Source organism: Taeniopygia guttata, chromosome 2 (assembly GCF_048771995.1).
Source record: "Taeniopygia guttata chromosome 2, bTaeGut7.mat, whole genome shotgun sequence".
NCBI classification, from domain to species: Eukaryota; Metazoa; Chordata; class Aves; order Passeriformes; family Estrildidae; genus Taeniopygia; species Taeniopygia guttata.
This window is the reverse complement of record NC_133026.1, coordinates 57,398,785-57,418,289: the sequence shown is the minus strand read 5'-3', so window position 1 is coordinate 57,418,289 and position 19,505 is coordinate 57,398,785. Positions and strand designations below refer to the sequence as shown.

The following is a 19,505-nucleotide window of genomic DNA, read 5'->3' as shown; positions in this document are numbered from 1 at the left end:
CTTCCATACAAGCAATGATTAAGCAGGCAGTCCCAGAGTTTTCCATCTTGGAAAAACGACAGCTGAGGGAGAAATTGATTTAAGTCGGTACATTCATAAGTGGCAAAGAGAGTGGAGAGGGAAGAGCAGTTTTCCGTAACTTCCAATGGCTGTACTTGTTGTCTAATGAAGATGTCACTTACAATGTTCAAAAACAAACAAAAAGTGTTTGTTCTTTTCACAGGATTGATAAATATGCGTGTCCTTGCAGAATACTGTTTCTCTTAGATACTTATATGCTTTCAAGGAAAACTTTGACAAAGTCATGGCAAAGAGAACCTATAGGGGACTACTACCTATATTTGGAGAGAAAAAGTTATATACAGAAGAAAAATTATTATATGCTTCTCCACACTTAGGTGTTATCATGGGTGTCTTGTTGAAAATATCCTTATCTGTACTGTCAGGTTACTAACAAAATAATAACTACTTTATTACACTTATTTTGAATTTATTCATATTGCATGTTTGTTTTTCATTAAAATGTCGTCTGAGTGAAAGATTTTTTGGGGTTTTTTTTTAGGGGAATGTTTTTAATTTTTAAGAAGAGATACAGACCTAAAAATAAGAAAAAAAGGAAAGTTATCAAAATTTATATTTTCTGAGATCTATTTTATTCTTGCAAATGAGAGAATTACTATTTGTAGGTATTTTAAAGTGTTTATTATGGAACTCTAGGACAAACCTCAGCTGCATCAGACTCCTTTCAGACTACCTGAGATAAACTAATAGCAAAAAATTACATTAAGGTTAGGCATTACTTCATTACTACAAATTCCTATGCTTGCAAGAGTCCTGCTCAGCTTTGAGAATGAGACTTTAGATTTTGTGATCTCATTGGAGACAGCAAAAGGACATAAAGGAGATTGAGCTCTAATAAATGACAGCATTCCACAGCTGCTCAATTCCCCGAGGAAGGAAGCAGCAACAATGGGCTACAATTGCATTCTGAATTTGCTAACCACCTTTAATTGGTCAGCAACTCAATTTTTCCAGTCCAGAGAAGAGAATTCATAGTCTCTTGCAGGCAGCAATTAAGTCCTTCTCTATAGGAACAAGATTTCTTATGACTCAGATGTACATGAGCAAACAAACAAAAAAAAAGTCAGAGATTGAAGTTTTTAAAAATATTTTGAGATGCTAGCTTGAAGATATCTTTATTCTGAGAAATTCTGGCTTGTAACAACCTCTTGGGCCATTATACAAGCTCAGGAAGCTTAGCAAGCTCTCATTGTGGTACATGCCATGCTCAGGAGATATGCAAGATAGGAGGCACCAGATGTGGAATCTCAGTACGCTTCGTTAGGAGCTTGATGTGTGATCAGAGCAGACTGATACATAATGAAGCAGCAAGAAAAGGAAATTTAGAGAAAATCTGTAGTCCCGGTTATCAGGAGAACTGGTAAATCCTGTCATTAACAGTGCTGCCATAGATGAATCTCATCTGTTTCACGCAGAGAGAATAATGGAATCAGTATGTCTGGAAAATAGGGGCCTATACCTCCAAATATGATTTGGGTTTGTATATAGCAGATAGAAAGCTATGCTGCTTATGAAAAAAAAAAAAAACCCAAACAAACAAGAAAACAAGAAAATCCCAACCTCTGAAAACCCCAACCCTCAAAAACCCAACAAAAATAAATGCCTTAATTTTGACACTTGCAGGGTATCAATGTCAAAATACAGACAACCAGGTTATGAGTGACAAAACTTGAAACAACCTTAAAGGGAAGGAAAAGAAAAAAAATTTTCTTTGATGATAGCATTTGTTTTGCCTCCTGTTTCTAAAGGCTATTCTTTAAAACCATGAATGTGATGAATGTGTTGCATTTGTAAATAAGGTGTGGCATAAAAACTTATAATGCAGCTTCATTATATGATAAGAGTGAAATATGTTCCCTGTGGAGAAAAATCAATACTAAAGATCAAAGGAATATCTTCAAAAATCCTTGCTTTAAGGGTTTACAAGTGTTATATTTCCTTGTTCCCCTCATGCTGATGAAAAGGAGATCCTGTAAAAATGCTCATTATTGGAGAAAAAAACTCTTTATTTTTCAAATGAGAAAATGCACATCCAGTGGCCTGCTGCCTTGGAAGCAGATATTTTAAAATTCTCTTTTATTTTCATTTAATACCATTGCTAAGAATTGAGAGACCCTTTTACATGATGGGTTGGGAGTACTGCAGGCTTCATTCACAAGCTGAAGGAAGGATGGTTGGGCAACAAGCAGCCTAGAAACAGTTTCATCGCTCCTCAGAAGATACTTGCTCCAGAGAAGGGCAGATGGTATTTGCACTGCCCTGGGAGAGTTGCTTTAAACCACAGCTTTCCCTCTGCACAATTCTGCCAATGGGGCTTGTGCAAATATGACTCAACTTGTTCTCTTGCCAGATCCACTACCTAGGGGATTTGAGTTGCTCATTGTGTGTGCTATTGAGAGGGTGACTTAGGCCATGATGAGGTGAATTTGGACCTGTATCTCCAATGTAGATACCCAAGAGTCTGGAAAAACTCTAAAATAAATGCTAAATCTCTCTTGTCACAACAAGAGAAATTTTTTTCCTAATGCACCTACAAACCATAGATTCATTTGCCTAAAGACATTAATTCAACAGGCATTCCAATACAAATTGCTATTAGTTCAAATTCCTTATTATTTTTATTAGTATGACACCTGGAGTCACGTAGCTAAGGGAACCTGCAGTAGTGTCCCAGAAATAAAGAATTGCCTTCAGCTGTTTTCTGGCAAAATTTTCAAATGAGCTTCACTGTATGCAGTGCTGAACAGATAAGCAGTCCAATAGGCAAAAACAGTTCTGAAAATCTATTCTGAAAGGTTTGCACTGGGAGCTGCTGAGTGGGAAAGTGTTTCTTTAGTGTGGCCCATGTTTCTGTACCTGAACAGGATCTGAGTACTTGTACTGAAATAATGGGTGTCCATCAGTTAAAACCTGTCCCTTAAGCTTTGGGGATCCCTCACAACCTACTTCAGCTCTCCTAGAAATAATTTATTGATTACCTCAAATGTAGTCCATATACACATTGGTTGTTTACTTTTAATCTTTTCATCCTTAGCCCAAATCCCATCTTTATCCATGAATAGAAAAGAGAGAAGGTAAAAAAAAAAGCTTTTTGGGCAGAAGAATGCTAAAAAGAATGCTGTTTTTAGAAAGTCATACATCCAGATACTTATATTCATGTGCAGTATGACTTCACTCAGAGAATATTTGAGTGCTGCAGCCAGAGGGAAGCATGTGTATGCATTCTGGGATATCTTTAATTAGTTGGGGAAGTGATAAAAGTGAACCTACAGCAGCACAGATCCAGCCTCCTCCTAAATCTTTATATTATCGGTGGCAGTGTACTGTTTATAGCACAGCCTTTTGTTGCTGCAGCTTCACCATTCTTAGTGCTCAGTCTAGGTAGATTAAAGTTGCATTCAGATATTTTGTTTTCATAAAAAGGCTGACAAAGCCAATGAGACTGTCTCCATTCATGCAGGCTACACAAGATTTATATTTACTATATCCTGTTAAAATACATATTTAGTTTTATAGACTGTTTGGATCATCCTGAACATTAGTTACGTCTTTCTTATTTAGAGATCAGAGTGCAATATGAAGCACTGCTGCTGCAGTTAACTCTGCTATTTTTAGCTATTTTAGCAGCAGATCTTTTACTTTTAGGACACAAATTTTGCTTCACTGTTAACAAATGAAACAGACTAATGTGGGATGCATTATCAAGTTGCTGAAGGTTAGCTTTTCTTCGTGTCACGCTTAAGAGTGACTGTTCTGCACTAATTAAAAACATTACCATGGCAATTGCTATAGAAACATTTAAATTGGCATCATCAGTAACAAATCCGTGCTATTGATCCCAGCAAGGCTTATTTCACACTACACCGGAAGAATCTAAATAGAATATTTTGCATTCAAAAGGACTTCAAGAGATAATTTTTTTTCCAGTTGTTACTGTGCTCAGGAGAATAATGTTTTTCATACAGAGATTATTAATTTACCTGGAGCTGTTGTAGGATTCTGTACCAAAGTCCTTACTGCAAGGAGAGACTGCAACGGTTCTATTCTACCACTGCATATCCCTCAAACTATACAAATGAAAGAATACTTATTACCTCCACTCAGATCCACTGATTTGCAAAATGGGGAAGAAAAGCAGGTTCTCAAAAATGCTTGGCATCAACATGTTTAACACATGAATGTCCCATTTTAAGAGAAGTTTCCAAGATAACTAGAAAGAAAACCATTTTCTATTATTTGACAAGAACAAGAAGTTGACATATTGCTGATTAAATGACTGGAGCACAAATGAAGTGAGAATAGATTGCATACAGAATATTAATCAGTTGCTTGGAAAAAAAATAAATTATCCTCTAAAGTTCTTTGCTCCTCCTAGAAGAAAAATCAAATTAGATGTTTATCATAACGTTCGACTCAGTGATCCAGACTGATAAGTCTTTCTTTACACCTAATAGGTCCAGTTATCGCAAGAATAAAAAGCAGTGAAACATGGGCTGTAGAATAATTTTTTGTTTTTGTTCTTGCTTCATTCTTCTTGACATTAAGGATGCTACCTTTCGACTAAGTGGTAAAGTCCTACTAATTATCAAGAAAATCAGTAGAGGGCAGCGCTACACAGAAAACCACATGTTTAAAGCAATCTCGGTTTAACTTCTACCCTGGCTGGGACAAAATATGGGAAAATAGATTCCTTTGAGAAAAAGACTGCCATGAAAAATTGGTGTTTGCAGAGAGATCGTTTCTTCTATCAGGGTCTGAACATCTGTACATGGTGCACGGAGCTCCTTTAAAAAGGAAAAGTGGTCTTACTTTTCCAAACCACACCAGAATCTTTTGTTTCAGTATTAAACCAAACTTCTGAGTCTACGGAACATAATTCCTGACCTGCTTGAACAACTGACTATGAGACAAGATGCATAATCCAATGACCACCGTGAAGTATTTCTCTGAGTACAAATAAAAGAGTGATATAAAGCTCTTGTGCATTTAAATGAGTTGGGCAAATAGTGTTTGGACAGAAAAAAATGAGGGCAATTTCAGGAAATTAAAAATGGGCAGTTTTGAAATAGTAAAAATGAAACAATTGAAATCTTATTTACATTTTAAATTATCATCAAACTGAATATGCAATTGTACATATCTAAAAGGCCAAATGAAATTATATTGATGTCACCTACCCTTCTCAGTTAAAAAAAAAAAAAAAAAAAAAGTAGTAAAATCAAAGCAGACTAAATCATTTGAGTGTTAGATTTGTCTATGTTTTGAAATAAGGACATTTTGAAGTGAAAATTTTAACTCTTTGGCATTTTTTAATCACTTTTTTTTTCACAGCAGTCTTTCAAGAGTTAGAGGTTTACGAAGAATATATTTAGTATTTTTTAATAGTTTTATAGATTAAACTATGCTTTAAAACTTCACCAAATAAGCATGTCATTTTTGGGAATTTTTGCTTGGTTTATGTTTTGTTATGTCTTACTGCAGAAAAAATGGTAGGGTCCAAGAAATAAGAGAAATAAATCAGTCATGACATCAAATGGATTAAAACACAATCATTATCAGAATAGTTACATTATAACACATAATTAATATCAAGGCAAAAGTAATTAAATCCAAAATTTTATTAATATGAACATTTGAATATTATCATTCAGAAAGTACACAAGAGGATTCTTGAACTACAGTCCAATTGCAGCTATGAAATAGCACTATTTGAGGACATATCAAGCACAAATGTCTCCAGAAGAGAAAAGAGACTTATCTTGATAAGAGTCACTGGACAAAGCTGATTCCCTGACTTCTAAATACAGTATTTCCAAAGGTTCCTGTTGCTGCCTACTTTCATTCTGCAATACCTTAAGCAGGATCTAATTTAGAAGGCATGAAGAATCCCTTCAATTTGCCTCAGATGATGCAGTGGAAAGGATTTGAAGTACAAACAATGATGTCTTATGCTCTACATTAATAAATACCTTTATTCAGCGATAAAATATACTTTAGTCTAGTATTATACAAGGAATTCCACTCATCAAACTTAAACATGGATGAAAGATTGTCTGACTTTAGTTTTTTTTTTTTTCTTTTGATCTGTATCCAGTAAATTTCAATCACAAGACATGATCATCATGTATTAAACATGTCCTCCAGTTAATATCAAAATTTACTGGTATTAAATTAACCACAGGAGAGGTGAACTTTGTCCCTCTGCCAGCAGCAGTAACAGAGAAAACCAGAATTGAAAGAAAACACACTCATGAATGTATGCTAAGATCTATGTACCTTCATGATTTTATGCAAATTAATTTGCTTAGTGCTTTGATTCTTCAATTAAAATAAAAAGCAAAAGAAAACAACTTTTCCTGCATGATATACATGATCTTCTGCATAAATATGACACCTATTAAGTTGTTTTCTTTTTGTTTTTTTAACATGATCTTAGAAAGTGATAAATATTCCAAGCCTTCACTTATTGCTCAGCTAAAACTCTTTTTGAAGTTTCTAAAATGTTTAGACTTTGATCCTCCTTCAGGATTGCTAGTAAAGACACTGAGTCCATACAGAATATCATCATTTAAAGACAATTTCACACAAGGGCACAATTCCAGTAATTTAATCATTAAGGCCTTTAGAGTACAATTCACTAAATGTTTTCCATTAAATAGTCTTGGTTCTCAACTGACTAATAAATTTCACAAAAAGCATCTTATTTCCAAAATGAACTCTTGTACCGAAAAGACTACATTCCCATCTTCTATAAAAATCCCAAACAAATAAACAACAGAGTGAAAATAGCTGTTGGTAATATCAGGTTGCAGAAGAAAGGGCGATAATTTTGTATGAGTTTTTTTCAATTTAAAATATCTGAGTGTTGTAGCCTCACACTACTATCACTGTTAATGGACCAGGACTCTCAAAGAAAATTTACTTTTGCTTCTGAATTGTTTTCCTATGATTTCTGTAGTATACAATGACAGCTCAGCTAAAGATATCCTAAAGCAAAAACAGATTTAATGTGAAAAATTTCATGAAAAACACTGGGAGATCAGGAACTTCAATTGTAATGCCAGATAAAGAGTATGAGATTGATTTTGTTTGAATAAATATTGCATATAAGCTCCCACAGAAAACATCAGAATAATTTTCAGTAAAATACTAATTACCGTAAGATTCTAGATCATGGAAATTCCCATTCGTTCAGACACTATTCAAGGACAAATTAAATACATTCCAAATGAAGAGTTCTTTTCCAAATGCAGAGCTTTGTTAACCCCAGCAGGATTCCTATGAATCTACAGTTGTTTAACCAGTACTTTTTGTTCTTTTTTAAAGCATCAATAATACTTTACAAATTTCATTTTATGACTTCCTTTCTGCAGAAATAGAAGAAGATTCTCTGGACAACTGGGGACTAGCAAAGGGGAAGAATGGGATGTATTAAGCACAAAGTGATAGAGAATTCAGATTTGCAGATAGTTCTGAACAGATACTAAGGGAAGATAACATCAGGCTGAGCTGGAAGAGATTATGCTGGAAGATTTCTTATTTGAGGTCTTTCCTTGTGTCAGGATGCTGCTGGTAGCTAAAGCTTTCAGAGAAAGTATTTTCCTCAGCTTGTGTTTTAAATTAATGTCTATAGACTATGTGAATGAACTAGTATAAGATGAAAAAAAGACATTAAAGAACTTGACTTAAAACTCTCTGAGTAATTTTCAGTTATTTGTCATTCCCATGGGTTATTGTTGTGATCACTAGACTGTGTTCCTGTTTCCTTAGGGGAAAGAGTTATTGCAACTTACACAAACACTTTTCTCTGTCCCCTAGGTTTTTCTTACAAAAGGAATATTACATTTGAAAAATTTGTTCTGGTGAATTATTAGAGGAGTGGATGCTAACAGCGTCTCTGGAAATGATGAGGACTCACTCCTTTCTGAGAGTTTTGCTTTGGAGCTCTGTGCTTTATGTGGTTCATATGACGCCATCCCAAAAAAGGACTAACAAGCACTCACACAGTGAAAGGATAACAGGATTGTCAGAGAATGATGGAAAAACATTGCACCGCACCAAGCGTGGTTGGATGTGGAATCAATTTTTCTTGCTGGAAGAGTACACAGGTCCAGACACTCAATATGTGGGCAAGGTAAGCCTTATGTTTAAAGGACTCTTTAAAGATAATGCATCTAACAGCCTTGGTACATTCACTTCTTCTCCACAGCTGTTTTGCTTTTTGTACAGCAGCAGTCCCAATTTCTCGTTCTGTCAAAGCACACCACAGACTACCTGAGGTTCCATGATTGTTCAAAGGTGTGAAAGTAATGAAGAAATTCAGTGAAAAAAGAAAGGAAACTGTTCAGCCTAAAATGTTCCAATTTCTTATTATAAATACCCATGCAACTTTTATCACTTTTGCAACTGTTAAACATAAATATTAGATAAGAGAATTTAAAAGTTATTATTTCATTCATCTACCTTGTGGCTTTTACCAGAGTGCTGGGCTGTATAATTTCTCAAGTGAAATATACAATTCTGTTAACAATAAAAATTACTGTCTCTCCATGATTACAAGTAGGGGTGTAGTGTTTGAGGGAAAAAAAATCTGGGTTTTGTGATTTCTGAAATAAGTTCAAAATTTTACTTAATGAATTGAAGGGCTTTACAGTCTTTGAGATCTATCTACGTCAGATGTCAACAATGGCACCTCTGAATTCCAGTTGTCTATAGTCCTATCTTTTCTGATTACATGACACTCAAAAACTTCTAGATATTTCAGAGGGCTGTCTGGTGTCTCATCATCCACAGATCTGACTTATGGTCTAGTATAACCAAGTTATCTCTATCAAGATCTGGAATATCAGAGATCTAGAATAAACCCTGATTTACAATTAAGGAATTGTTTATCTTAATGGCTTAACTTAATAAATGTCCAATTCAGTTTCTCTCATTCCTCCACAATGCTGTCACTAGTCCTTTTTGTCAGGTGACTCTTACTTTCAGGTGCCTAGCTACTTAACTAATTTGGACATTTGTAGATAAAAGCTCCAAAATATTTTTGAACATTAGGTAATATCTCTGGTTGTGGAAGACATGATCATCTGGAAAACATGAAAATCATCTCCCTCTATTAAGAAACAAATGCCCAAGAAGTCAGTTCTTGTAACTAAGAACTCGATTCTTACTTTGTTCATATCAACATGTTTTCCATGAAATAAATTCTATCCTGAAGTAGCAGAAATGAGACAAATGCAAATAATCCAATTGGTGGATCTATTTATCAGTAAAATAGAAAGGTTTGTTGTAAGCAAAAGGGTCTTCAACAAAGGATGAACTAATTACATAGAGATACTTCTAAAAACAATGTGTTTGCAAGTATTATTTAATATTGAGTAGACTTGTCAAGAAAACATACAAAAAGGTGCACAATACTGCAAACTCCATAGTAGTAAATCTACCTACACTGACAGAAATAGACTGATTTTTTTAGTAGAAATCTGTCATAGAGGAGAAGCAAATGTCAAACATTAGAGCTGCTTCCAATTTCAGTCCCACTGAATATAGATGAATGACTTCAAACCACTTTAACAGTCAAATAAATTAAGCTTACATCAAGACCATCACCACCATCCCTGTTTCACAAAAGCAATGCTTACATGTTATATTGCAACAGATGCAAACTTACCAGAATAAGTTACTTGCATCTTACTTGTTCCAAATTAACAAAAAGCTATTAGACCTTATTACCATAGATTTAAGTCCAGGAAGAAAAACCAAATGGCTGTAGAGCAGATGGATCTGAGCTGTTTTGTTTCTTTTAACTCATATTACATGTTGATAATTTTTACACTTCATTGCAAAATATTACAGAAAGACACCTGAGAGAGGTCAGCATCACAGATTCTCTAAACAGGTGAAAATTACTCCAGATATTATCCTGTGTTCCAAAGAGGAGTTGCATTGAACTGATGAACTCCATGTGTTTTCATTGATTTTATAAAAGTTTATACCATGACAAAATGATCCCAATTCTGTCCTCAGTGGTAAAAAAACCCACAGTAAATCCATTTTAAGTTAGTTCAAATTATCATAGGTACATGTGACATAAAGCACCAAGAGGGAGCTACAACAAGTCAAAGGAGGATATTTTTTTTAAAGAAAGAAAAAGCACCCCAACAATTTCATTGAACAACATTATTCTGAGAAAGGCTTAAATCTCAGGTTTAGTATTCTCCTCTTCAAAGTGATGGTAATTAGAAAACCACCATGTGTGAAGTAAGAGCACTTTTATTCCAACCCATGGGGACTAGTTCATAGCAAGCATTCTTATCTATCTCCTCTTTAATATGGATATGCACAGGAAGATGGGTTACTGGGGTAGAATAACAAATGTAGTGCTAAAATTTAAATAAAATTAATTAAGAAAATTTATTAGAAAATAAACTTCTAGGGGATCATAGACATAATGTTTAAAAAATAGTATTTTTTTATAGTTGGATTGTTGGCAGCCACCCTTCAGAGATGGGGGATATATGCAGAATAATTGCCTTGTGAATGTGATGGGAGTCAAGGTAAATCCAGACAATTTACAGTATGTCCACCTCAAATCTTTCCTTCCTTCTGCAAACTCCGAGGGTTCATGTCTCAAATACAGGTGAATGCATAAAATACATTGTTTCTAAAATGCATAAGGAGATAAACATTGCTCTAGAGTTTGCATATGAAATATTGAGTCAGACATATGTAAAGTAAACAGTACCAGAGTCCCATTCAAAAAATTGGTCAAGAACGAAAAATAAATTCTAAAAACAAAAAAATGGCTATGTTCTTTCCAAATGCCTGTTGCCTAGTGACATGTATATCTCAATCAGATTATTAATGGGAGGGATTTTCAGAGGATATAGCAAGAGTAAAACTTGTTTTTGCCTACTAAGAATTTACAGAAAAAGTGGATTACAATATCGCATTAATAGTTAAATTTATGAAATTAATTTATTTTTAAGGGAAGAAAAACAACCTGATAGGTTTTTTTATAAAATAAGAAAATGTTGAGAACACAAACACCTGACTCTATGTTGCATCTGGGAATCTCCTTTTCTTTTTCAAGGGAGGAGCCATAGGTCCAGCCTCTTAGCTGCTACTAACTTTAAGCCCCTTGCAGAACCTGAGAAATGAAAGTTAAAACACTGACCTTCTATGAGAAAAGTTTGCCAAATCTACTCACTTCCTAACAATATATCCAAGGAGATAATTATCTTAAAAAATGGACAAGCAGTTCAGGAAGTATTAAAATGCTGATGAGGATGATGTTTATTAATCACAGAAGAAACTTGCGCAGAATGCTCTAACCAAATACCCCTCAAGGAAAAATTAGTTTTATTTTACAAAACTAGTATTGATTTTATATGTCTGCATTTCTAAATGACATAACGGATACCCACTGGACAGACATCAGTTCTGCAAAATGCAAAATACCTTTAACTCCACTCCTTATGAAATATTCCTAGAGAAGGATAAATAGACCTGATCAAAATCATGAGCCATTTTGGAAAACATGGACCTTTATGTTTTGCAACAGTATATTGAAGAGATTTCAAGAGATGAGATTTTCCCTCCTATACACTCAATTACATTTTTTACATGAAAGCTCTCCACTCCCTATTTCAAGCAGACACTTTGCTAATAAATGCTGCTAATCTTGATGGACAGATAATGGATGAAGTACCATGCAATATATGTCAGAACCAATCATAAACATTACAACCAAACACCTGCCATATCCCAGAATTTTAAAAAGAAGAAACAAACAAGAATAAAAACATTTTTTCACACCGCCTGCAACTTTACTTTCTCATGATAAGAGGGGAAAATACAAAATGAAAAAAAAAAATGTCACTGCTCAAAATGAATAAGCTCTTGTTTAACAGCTTCCATAAAAACAAATTAACATGTCATAAGCAGCATTTAAATTGGATGAAAACTGAAGAAATATCTCTCTTCTATCACCAGTTAACCAAAGAATTTTTTTCATGACATTTTTTGTGTGTCTTAACAAGATGTATAAAGTGAAAAGAAAAATAGTAAAACGGTAGTGTTTTAGTTTTGGTGGGTTTTTTTATTGGGGGAGGTTTTTGGTTTGGTTTTGTCTTTGGAAGGGCAGATTACAACATATTTTTAAATGCAGCCATTTCATTCTTGTAATCTATATTTATAAATATTCAGATATCTGCAAGTTGTCTGCTACAGCAGTCTGTCTACGAGGGACAAAACCAAAATAACTTAATTAATCTTAATAAATAATTATTAACTTAATAACTATTTAACTTAAAAACAATAAAAGAGTTATCACTGAATTGCCAGCCTCACCAGATTTGGTTATTTATAAAATATTTCACTCAAATGCCCCTTTGTCCTGAACAGTTTTAGAGGTTTTTTTCCTTATTATTTAATGGAATTGGATAGTATTTTCTTGAAAATATAGACTGTAAATATATTAATGGCTGAAAATATTGTTTCACATTACTTTCTTTTCTGCCTTTGGTACACGTACCAGTCCAGAGTAGGCTCTCTCTTAATATGAAAAGCAGCAGAGAAGTTGGAAACCAGAAAGTAGTAAAGCACTTTCTTTGTTAGTCTTATCCTCATTCATTCATGTCCTCTGAACTTGTTGCTGAGGCCTTGGCTATACTCAGTCTCTGCTCTGAGCAGCTGGGGAGGAAGACCCCTTATGGCCTACAAGGGTGACCCAAAAAATCTGGTTTTTCGCAGCACTGCAGTGCCCAAACCAGAAGTAACCTTAGTTGCTCCATCCTGAAGCATCGTGTTCTCTTCCACAGTAGTTTTTACTAATTACCTAATACTATTTTCTTTGTGTACTGAATTTTTATCTTAATCTGCATTTCTAGTGAGAGACAGAACTTTCTTTTTCACTTGTGACCTAAATCAATTTATGCAATTTTTCCATAAGGATTTCTTTATAGTATTTGCTATTTTCCCTCTACTGACAGTTTAAGAGTGACCTGTAAGGATGAGAGAATATGCAGGTGCACCATCCTTTCAGAATTTCAAGTGTAACCTCTACTTTGTTATAGCTACATTCCATTTGTTGCCCCTGTAAAACATTTTCAATCAGAACAGCAACTAAATGTGGCAAGAAATAGAATAGTTTTTGATATGTTTAAACTTAGCACTATGGTAAATCAAACAAACAAACAAACAAAAACATCCACAGAATCATTAAAAATCATATGCTTCTACCATTTAAAGATATAATTCAACTGGGGGAAGACTTAATCATATTCTTAATATATTCCATCTAGTATGCACTGTATCCCAAAGCCATCTTATAAATCACAACTTTTGAAGAAGGTGTAATAAAATATTTTCATTAGAATCTTTGTTCCTAAAGTAAAACCAATATTTTCAGATTGAATAAAAGATGAGAAATAAGTAGGGTCTCCTTTTGTCTTTATCAGATCTCAAATTTTTTCTTTGTGTTTGAGCAAATACAAGGAAATAATGATGTATTAAAATAGAAAGAAAAAAAAAATAAAGACAGAAAATACCAAAGAAATAAGAAAAACAGTCTGACCAATATTTAAAAAATATGAAAGAGAAAACTTCTTTGATTAGTATATTAATAAATCATCTCCACTTCCACTACATTTTTCAGTTAGCACATTTTAAAATAAATATTTGATCTAGTTTCAAGCAGCCATATCCTAGACAGATGAACCACTGAAAATGAAGGTAAAATTGAAACAGACAAACAGAAGGTAAAAAAATTTTAAAAGTGCCACAAGAAGTCCATGTCTTAGACACATTCATAAAATTCACATAAATTAATTGTAAACACCAATAGGGAGCCATAGCTTTACTTGTTTAAAAATAATTTATTTTCTGGAGGTTTCCAACATAAATCTTATTGAAAAATTACTGGAAGTAAAATTTATTTTTTGTCAAAAAAATAATAAAAAACAAAGTCTTCAATAAATTTTGCTATTTTAAAAGGAAGGCTGGAGGGCCAGGGAAGAAAATTACGAAAGACAAATATTACATCTTCCAAACACAACGGGACTCTGTTTTTCTAGAAAGGACAGCAGTAATTTCTGACAGCCTAAACACATTTTCGATTGAAGTTTCAAAAATAGTGACAATGATCTCTAATAGTGATTAGCGATCTAATCACATAATGTATAACCCAAGTATAAACAGTTTAAGTAGGAAATATCTCGAATATTACATTGCAAGAATGGGCCTAAGCTAGAATTTTGCTGTCAGATTTGAACATCATATTTCATATAAAATAAAGAATTATTTTTGAAAACAACTGCAATGATCAGAGGCTTCAAAGACATGAATAACAAGAGTGAGTTGGCATTGTTTGGTACAGATAGAGCAGCTGTCATGAGATCTGACAGCTTCTGTTTCTTCAGCTATATAAAAGGCTGTTAAAAAAAACAATCTGAAGTTCTTGTCATGTTCAGGGTGAGAAGCTGGGTTCATATTGTCATAAAGTTGATTTACAGTTATTATCAGGAAAAAGTTTTTGATGGTAAATATAGTCAATACAGTTAAGTACTAGGTAAAGAACTCTTAGAGACACAGGATTATATTGATCCTAGAGGTTTTCATGACAAGCCAAAAAAAAAAAAAAACACATGCCAGAAAGGTAACAATGATCCTACCCAGAGGCTGAAGCCTGTGTTTCTCTTTAGGGTCTTGTCTGTTTTGTTTTCAAGGATTCCATGTGTGGTTTTCAAGTTCAACTGCTAAATCAGATAAACTTGTTTTGAGGGGAAAAATTAAATAAAACAAACAAAAAATCCTGAACCAAAATAAACCCAGAAATATAAGAAATGATGAAATCCTCAAAGCTTTCACTGCAAATTTCCCCTTTCTCCTTTCCTTTGTTTTTTTCCATTTCCTTGTCTTTTCTTCGTTTTCCTCTTTGGGAACAGAACATCCAGACTGCACTGATTTTCAGTTTAAAAAGAATAAAACAGGAAAGCCAAAATATGTACCATTATAGATACTTAATGGAAAAAGGGGGGTTTTCAATGTAATTTTTGACAATTTAGCAACACTGAAAAGTTCACCCATAGCAAAAATGCAGGCGTCTAAAAAAATTACTAAGCTACTTTTAAAGCTAAAGTAAATTCAAGACAATTCGATATAGGCAAAACCAGCAATATTTCTCCAATTCTTTTCCATTTTCCCTCTCTTCCTCCATGTTTCTCTCAGTGTGGAAAAAGTTATGCTCACCCAATACCCAACCTAGCAGCAATGGCATGGAGTCTACTCTATAGTTCATCTTAATGCTTGCTCTTGGCTTAGCCACAGCTACCCTTCCCTGGGGAGTGCATTCAGAGCACCAAGGGCGTGGGACCAGACTACAGGAATGGGGGGACCTCCCATGTGAAATTCACTGGAATTAAGCATGTTGAGAAATTAATAAAAAAAAAAAAACAAGGCTTAAAGTAAAACCACCTGTTTTAAAGACATGGTGGGCATGGAGAATGGAGTCCTCTTCTGTCTGCAATAGTAAATTCCAGCTGCCAATTAAAACATAATTTTCAATTTTAAAAAAATGTTTTTTCTGAGCTTAAAAGTCTCTTGTTCTTGTCAAGCTCCATATGTGAAAAAGCCTAAGAAGGTCTGGCTTGAAGATCAGTCTGGCTCAGGAACTTGGCACCATAGGTAATTTTTATTCGTAGACTAGGTCTATCTTATTAAAACTTCCTTGTCTAGTATTTCTAAACCTTGTACCATTAAGCCTGAGAAAAAAAGATTCGACCAGGGGCAATCTGCAGACCTATCATTATTTATTATCAGGCAATCATTTATTGTGCATGAAGAGGTGGGAGGCTGAGGAAAAAGTATTTCATTATATATTTTCCATTATGTTGTTTATTTCTTCCCTTGATTACATTATGCGAATGATTCTGGAGGAGCAAGTACTTTGACTATGTTGTGGTGTAATGGTATCTGCCAGCCCAGTGATAGAGTGCAAGAGCCATCAGAGCAAAAGAGTATGTGACTACCTAAAAAGGTCGATTTGACAGCATCAGAGGATGGTATTGTGCAATGTCTTGTCTGTCATGGAGAAGGTTATGAATAGTCATCTTGACAACAAATAGCCAAGCTGTCAACAAGCAACTGCCAAGAACAGCAAGTGTTTTCTTCCTATATGTGCCCGATACATCAAATATAGTGTATTGCAGGAATCATCACACATTTCAGTCTTCTGGAAACTGAAAAAAAAGAATGCTAGTTTAGTACATGTAATTGACCAATTTAACACTATGCTGTTTGTTTTTTGATTGGATATCAATCAAAAGAGGAGTTGGTGTACTCTTTTCCGTTTCGGAAATACATAACCATGGTCTGATCATTGCTGTATGTATTGCTGTAGCAGTACAAACACTGGGAAAATTTCTATACACTCTTACATGAACCTAGAGTCAAGAAACCCTGCTGAAATCCCTCTTTTCTGTTTTTACACAGTATGTAGTGCAATTAATAAGAAAGCATTACAACCGCCATGAACATTTCAGATGTCACAAATTCCTCTCTCTCTTTCTTCACATTTCAGACACAAGTATGCCCATTTCAGGCCACTAGAGCAATTTTGTTCAAATTTTGAAATCAAGGAAATGACAACCAGGGTGATAATATTAATAGAATCTTTAAACTGAAAAGAAAATTTTGTTATGTGTTCTCCATTTCCATAGGAGGAACCTAAGGAGAAATGACACCAATTCTCCCTTACTTTAGTTGTAAAACTCTTGCCAGAATCTCAAAGAAGTTTTTAGAATGGTTGATTCAGGATATGGGCTAAAAATTCAGAAGGAATTTTTAGCCCATATCCTGCCATAGAAATAATTGGTAATGCTGGAAATAATTATTAATAAAATTTGACTAAATTTTTGTTTTATATAAATTTTACTTTATTTTTTCCATCTGTAAATTGTAATTGCCAACATTTCTCTAATGAAACATTCCCTCAGAACATGTCTGTGTGTGAGTTGTTCCCACACAAAAAAAAGCTCTGGAATAGAATGACAATAGCCATGACGTACTGGGCTGCATAGTATATCAGGGTACACTATGAAAATGAGAAAGATACAGAACCAAATATTTACTACCAAATATTTAATACAAATAGGTATTTGGGGAACAGTGTTTGAATACTTGTGATAAAATCAATTGCTTTAACTTTTCCTAATGAATAACAACGACCAAGACTAAATGGGATATTGTTATACTTCTATTCAAGTATTCATAAGATTAATCCACACAACTTAAAATTTTTATTTGTTGTCATCATCTGTAGCCATTTTTGACCTTTGAACTTCTAGCTGTTACTACATATTTCTGATCAGAAATGAATTAAACTAAATTTCCAAATATTGAGAATAAATTTGGTTCTTATAAAAATGTTTTGGTTTACAACTTCTATGCAGTTAAAGTGGAATTAAACACTAATATATCACACTGATAAAATTTTGCAAGTACTGATGTAACCTTTAAAAATGGTTCTCTTCTGATAGTTCAGTCTTACAAGGATTGTGGAAGTAAACATATTTTTCTTTTTAATAAGCATTTCTGATGAATGAATCCTGTCAAATACCAGGAGGTAACAGAGCATTAAATGTTCATATACAACAGGTAGCTAACTGATAAGAACACATTAAGAAATGAAAAATAAAATATTGAATGTATTTGCTTTTCCTTTCTCTCGACCATTACATTGCTTGCATTTAAAATTGTGAGATTACAATCCCTGTAAAGCAATAATTTTTTTAAAAAAGAGGGGGAAAAGACTGTATGTGCTGTGTAAAACAAGTAAAAGAAATAAACATTTGCTTTTAGTTTTAAACCTATATTAGTTAAATATAAACAATTGGTGTGGACAATAAAATAAATTTAAAGCAGAATTTGGCATGGAAACAAATATTTCTGTATCATTGTCATTGAAGGAAATGGAAGGAGGGTTGTTGCAAGAAAGCAAAATAAATTACTAAAGTGTGTTGTTTTGTTTTTTTTTTTAACTCTAAATTTCACAGAACATGCAAATACATTAATCTTTGTAAAGGCTAGCAATTATGAAATGGAAGAGGAGATAGTTTGATTCCCACACACTCCATATGAAAAATAAAGAATTACATATAGAAAGGCATGAAGTGAAGGGAAAAATATGAATCTATAGCAGAAGAAATTCTTCAGTCCCTCAAAAGTACAAAGGGAAGCAGAAATCACCCATTCTGTTTTCATCTTATTATAGATACTGTGATTAATTTTCTTTGTACTCTAAGTTCAAATTGTGGAAAAGAAAAAGAACCAACACCCCCCCACCACCACCACCACCATAATTTAAAATCCTTTTATTTTCCTAAAAATTATGAAAATGTATGTGTGTGTATGTGTGTGTGTGTGTGTGTGTGTGTGTGTGTGTTTATATCCATGTAAATCACTGGTTTATCTTCAGGATAAAGAAAGGATTTACATTGATCTCTTTGATGCGAGTAAAAGAGAAAAGGATATGTCACTGTTAAAATCATGATTCTAGGATAATGATTTCCACATCCATAAGTACAATTCAATGAATTTTATCAAAGCATTTTACATTAAATGAACATCACCTATGGTGAGACAGACACTGACAAAACATTTCTTCTGAGGAGAAAACTGCAAGAAATTTTCTGAAACAGTGATTTGAGGTCACAAAACAAACCAACGACAACAATTTGATGCTGAACGGAATACCTACTGGGTAGGGACAAATTCACATAATAGCATGGTTTATCTGTTTGAAGAGGTCAAGACAGAAAGGAGGGTGCTCATCAAGAGTGAAAACTATTTAAAAAAAATGCCCTTCTGTTCCCTTATTTTAAATAGTAACAAATTCTCAAATTCCATCTTAAAATTTATTTTCAAATGATTAACAAGATCATAGTCAACATTTTACTCCAGTTTAAGTTGTAGGATAATTAGCAGAACAACCAGTTTTATTATGTGTGCTGTGTCCTTCTCCAGAGGAAAGAGAACTTTCTTAGACAAAAACAGATTTCAGAAAAGAATGGAGACAGTCATTATTGAATTCTCCAGTTCTCCCCCCACCGATTTTTTTTTACAAAGTTATTAGAAAATTAGCTTCAGTGCATTCAGAATTTTATCTCCCTTAACCACATACAAATGCTTTGACTATCCTTGCTGTTGAACTAATAATATAACTATTCCCTTACGCACCTCCTGCTGAGTTGTTTTTTTTTAATTAATATTTGCATTAAAAACCTTTTTTTTAAATCCCTCCTGAACAATTCCTGCAGTGTCAAATGTCTCCTTCTTAATCTCACTTCATCTGACCAGCTTGCAGATTCAGCTATTAAATTAAACATGAAGCAGTCCTGTTGGTGAGCAGGGCTTTATGCTTGGTT

General features: G+C 33.8%; 1 protein-coding gene across 2 annotated transcripts in view; it reads left to right on the top strand.

Moving 5' to 3' along the window:
* The window catches only part of CDH9 (cadherin 9), a 94,695-nt gene that overhangs the window by 20,235 nt on the left and 54,955 nt on the right, over window positions 1-19,505 (top strand). For both annotated transcript variants that reach the window (XM_041714558.2, XM_030265381.4), the window contains exon 2: window positions 7,900-8,215. Coding sequence is in view for 1 of the 2 variants with exons in the window: in XM_030265381.4 (XP_030121241.1) it covers window positions 7,964-8,215 (252 nt within the window). In the remaining variant the exon portion in view is untranslated. The remainder of the gene's footprint in view (window positions 1-7,899; window positions 8,216-19,505) is intronic.